General features: G+C 57.3%; 1 protein-coding gene across 1 annotated transcript; it reads left to right on the top strand.

Moving 5' to 3' along the window:
- The first annotated feature begins 2,055 nt into the window (after positions 1-2,055).
- On the top strand, positions 2,056-4,301 carry LOC123098850 (glyceraldehyde-3-phosphate dehydrogenase B, chloroplastic). The gene is made up of 7 exons (XM_044520930.1): positions 2,056-2,366; positions 2,454-2,615; positions 2,712-2,879; positions 2,960-3,120; positions 3,198-3,259; positions 3,341-3,797; positions 3,905-4,301. The coding sequence occupies exons 1-7, from the start codon at positions 2,178-2,180 to the stop codon at positions 4,038-4,040; spliced, it is 1,335 nt and encodes a 444-aa protein (XP_044376865.1). The 5' UTR covers positions 2,056-2,177; the 3' UTR covers positions 4,041-4,301.
- The last annotated feature ends 214 nt before the right edge of the window (positions 4,302-4,515 follow it).

Raw genomic sequence — 4,515 nt, forward strand, 5'->3', positions numbered from 1 at the left:
GCCCCTCCCGCGCACGTGCGCATTTAAATGGATCAATAAGGTGGTTGGGTGGCTGACGGGTGGGGCCGGAGCGAACGTGCGACGTCTCCGTCTGGTACCCGTGTGGACGCAAACACGAGCCCTAATTGCGTCCGCACAAACACCAGATGGACACAAAATGGTTTTGCGTCCGTGCTTTGAGTCGTCATTTCTGTCCACATAGATCCAAATGGACAAAAACAAACGAAATGTGTCCATGCGTTGGAGTTTTCCCTTAACCCTGCCTCCACCCCCCGGCTCATGAGCATGTTTCTGCTTCCTTTGTTCCATGCTCTCTGGATATTGTACACCTTGGACAACGCGCCCCCCAAAAAAATTGGGTTTCTTTTCTTTTGTCCTTTTTAGAGAAAAGGCTCGGGCAAGCCTGAGTAGGGCTTGGACCTCACCCAGCTTCGGATTAACAAAGCCATCAACCAACAAGGAAACAATCAACAACAACATAAAAGTATAATAGTAAAGCAAAAGAAACAGGGGATGCAACCCCAAATGGCACGTACAAGGTGAGGAAGGTAAGAAAACAACTAGGAAGCACGAAGCAGAAGCTACAACATCAAAGTCTAGCCTGTCAGTGCACCCGTAGCAGAGGAATCGCCGATGCCCCAAACACGAAGCACATCAGGACACTGCAGAAGGACGAAGTCGCCACCGGGGACACGGCTAGAAGGAGAGCACCGCAGCCACGGGACAAACCAGAGGTCATCAGGACCATCTGCCCTCACCACCAGCGCATCACAGTCGTAGGAGAGGGGACCCCTATCCCCTCTCGCCCAGGCTCACTGGAGTACTTGAGGAAGGATCACACTGCCTGGAAAAGACATCAGACCTGCCTAGAGCAACGATGCTGCAGAATAGATGGCCGCCACTAGGAACCAACCGAGCTCGCGCACACACCCACCACCCCCATGCCCAAGGCGGCATCTTTAAGAAGGTGACGACACCATGGCGCCGCCACCGCGTAGCCACAGGGGCTGGGGTTTTCACCCGGGCGCGGGGAAGGGGGAAAGGCAGGGGAAGATGAACCTCGACATCGACACCATGGATGAAGTGGCGTCTAGGACGCCACCGACGCCGTGACCGCCATTGACGAACAGGGGTTTCCCCCGATAAGCTCCCTGCCGCCGCTACCGAACCAGCCAACAACATCAACAGGCGTGCACGCTGGAGATATAGGTCAGCCGGAGGTTGTGCATCGTGCACGGACAGGAACGCTTCAGATCTGACAGGGGAGCTCGGGGCCTCCCCACACCGGGACCTTGCTGCCTGCGCAGCCGAGGAGATCTGACCAACCTCACCGACGAGCCCCACCCGCTACCGTAGGAGCATCGTCCTCACCACACCAATGCCGCCGCCTCAGATCCAGGCCCTCACCATCGAAAGGGAGTGGACGAAGACCTTGCCGCCACCCTCACTGGCGACCGCCTCTGGCAGCGGTGAGGAGAAGGGGGAGGGGGGGGCGGCAGCGCGGAGGAACCCTAGGTCGCCCTCGAGAGAGCGACGCGAGCTTTTGTCCATTTTCTGCAAATATTCTTTTCTTTTTCTTTTGTCTTCTTGGATCACAATTTTTAGTGAGTGAAGCGTTGAATTTTCTGTGAGCTCAGTCCTGCCAATCGATCCCAATTTTGGATGGTCCAATCCTCATTTGAAATTTCGACTTGAAACCAAGAACGTTGGGGCTACACTCTAGTCCACTAGCAGCCACACGCACCCCAGGACATTTTCCTTGGAGCAATGCTACACCTACGAAAGGGTTAACGCAATCCTTGTCCCGTGGTTGTTGATCACTCGATCAAATAATATCCATCATCTCCGTGCCGATGGCTCCAAGAGAACCTGGATAACACCACCAAAAAGTACTACAAGGGAAACAATGGCCCTACGCACGCACGTCCCCCCGGCCGGACGCCCCACCCTCCCCGACTCACATCACGAGAGACGGCGAGCGACACCACACACCGGGGAGGATATCGCGCAGCCGAACGGGTGGCTGCGCCGCATGCAATCGCCTTATCCTCCGGCCGTCCCGACGCCACAAACCCAAGCAGTGATCACGCCGCCTCCCTCCCTCCCCGATGGATCGACGGCCACATAAATAAGCCGGCGCACCACCTGCTCCTTTCCGCCTAGCATCAGCAGCAGCAATGGCCGCCCATGCAGCTCTCGCCGCCACCCGCATCCCCACCAGCGCGCGTCTGCACAGCAAGGCCGCCTCCAGGCAGAGGGTCGACTTCGCCGACTTCTCCGGGCTGAGGCCGGGGTCGTGCTCCGTCAGCGCCGCCGCCAGGGAGGCCTCCTTCTCCGATGTCCTCGGCGCGCAGCTCGTCGCCAGGGTACGTACCTTGCCCACAACTAGAACAGATACATCGGTGTGCATGTAGGATGTCCGTCCTAACATATGGATATGGTGATCGTGGCAGGCTTCCGGCGAGAACGCCGTGAGGGCGCCGGCGGAGGCGAAGCTGAAGGTGGCCATCAACGGGTTCGGCCGCATCGGCCGCAACTTCCTCCGGTGCTGGCACGGCCGCGAGAACTCCCCGCTCGAGGTCATCGTCATCAACGACAGCGGAGGCGTCAGGAACGTAAGTATTGACGTACTGACTCTGTAATTGGGAGGAGCAGACAGGGCAGCAGTTCTGAAATGATGAACATGGTCGGGTCGCGTGGTTTGGCTGCAGGCGTCTCACCTGCTCAAGTACGACTCGATGCTGGGCACCTTCAAGGCGGACGTGAAGATCGTGGACAACGAGACCATCAGCGTCGACGGCAAGAACATCCAGGTCGTCTCCAACAGGGACCCCCTCAAGCTGCCATGGGCCGAGCTCGGGATCGACATCGTCATCGAGGTAAAACTAAACTCCATTGCTACTATGAAGCTTGCACGTACGGCAAAAGAAAACTGAACGTGTCGCGTCCTGTGTCGAAGGGTACCGGAGTGTTCGTGGACGGCCCCGGCGCCGGGAAGCATCTCCAGGCTGGCGCCAAGAAGGTCATCATCACTGCTCCGGCCAAGGGCGCCGACATCCCCACCTACGTCGTCGGTGTCAACGAGGGCGACTACGGCCATGAGGTCGCCAACATCATCAGGTATATACCAGGAATTTTTTTGTGCTGCAATCAGTGTCTCATACATGGACCAAATTGATCAACTCTGTTCCTCGCAGCAACGCTTCCTGCACCACCAACTGCCTCGCGCCATTCGCCAAGGTCCTGGACGAGGAGTTCGGTAAGAACCGTTGCCCCTCTTTTTTCACCTTGATCTGAGCCAGTTCTGATCGACTGTCCCGTGGTGCGCGCGCGCGTGCAGGAATCGTGAAGGGGACCATGACCACGACGCACTCGTACACGGGCGACCAGAGGCTGCTGGACGCGTCCCACCGCGACCTGCGGAGGGCGAGGGCGGCGGCGCTGAACATCGTGCCGACGAGCACGGGCGCCGCCAAGGCCGTCTCCCTGGTGCTGCCGCAGCTCAAGGGCAAGCTCAACGGCATCGCGCTCCGCGTGCCCACGCCCAACGTCTCCGTGGTGGACCTCGTCATCAACACCGTCAAGACCGGCATCACCGCCGACGACGTGAACGCGGCGTTCCGCAAGGCCGCCGACGGGCCGCTCAAGGGCATCCTCGACGTCTGCGACGAGCCGCTCGTGTCCGTCGACTTCCGCTGCTCCGACGTCTCCACCAGCATCGACGCTTCCCTCACCATGGTCATGGGCGACGACATGGTCAAGGTCGTCGCCTGGTACGACAACGAGTGGGGCTACAGGTGAGCGACGGCCGGCCGGCGGCGAGATCATTGACGGCGAAATTACATGCATGCATCTGTAAACATGATGTCTAACCTGTGGCTGGTTTTGGCGTGTGCGTGTGCAGCCAGCGCGTGGTTGATCTGGCGCACCTGGTGGCGGCCAAGTGGCCGGGCGCCGGGACCGGCGGCAGCGGCGACCCGCTGGAGGACTACTGCAAGACCGACCCCAACGCCGTGGAGTGCAAGGTGTTCGACGAGTGAAGTGAGAGCTCGGAGGTTGCTGCTGGCTTGACCGGTCGAGGCTGATCAGAAAACGCAACGAAGCAACTACATTATTATCCTCTATCTATAGTCTATAAAATGTACCAGCTGGATTGTGTTTCATTCGTTTCGAGATTGCTCGCCAAGCTTGCGGCTTGGTGCTCTATATATCAGACAGGATTCGGGCACAATAAATTGACCCTTCTTCTGTGAGTTGTACTGAACTCCATATATTCAGATGTGTCAGGCTTTCTCTTGGGACTTTCACAGTGTTCTTGTGCGATGTTTTGTCTAACATGTGCTTTAAGATGCTTGGATTGGATCCAATGTCTAAAGATCGTGTAAGATGGATGCTTACTCCTGATGGCAACTTTTCTGTCAAATCTCTCTGTCAAAAACTGGTGATGAATGATCTATATATGCATACTGGGATTTTTTGCAAATAAGAAGTTTCTTAAGAAGGAATGAATTAGTG

Source organism: Triticum aestivum, chromosome 4D (genome assembly GCF_018294505.1).
Source record: "Triticum aestivum cultivar Chinese Spring chromosome 4D, IWGSC CS RefSeq v2.1, whole genome shotgun sequence".
In the NCBI taxonomy this organism is placed as follows: domain Eukaryota; kingdom Viridiplantae; phylum Streptophyta; class Magnoliopsida; order Poales; family Poaceae; genus Triticum; species Triticum aestivum.

What these genes read in the sequence shown, in the direction of transcription:
- LOC123098850 (XM_044520930.1), top strand. Translation starts at nt 2,178, where the DNA reads ATGGCCGCCCATGCAGCTCTCGCCGCCACCCGCATCCCCACCAGCGCG. An exon ending in GGTCCTGGACGAGGAGTTCG is followed by an intron (nt 3,260 to 3,340) that starts GTAAGAACCGTT and finishes GCGCGCGTGCAG; the next exon opens with GAATCGTGAAGGGGACCATG. An exon ending in GACAACGAGTGGGGCTACAG is followed by an intron (nt 3,798 to 3,904) that starts GTGAGCGACGGC and finishes GTGCGTGTGCAG; the next exon opens with CCAGCGCGTGGTTGATCTGG.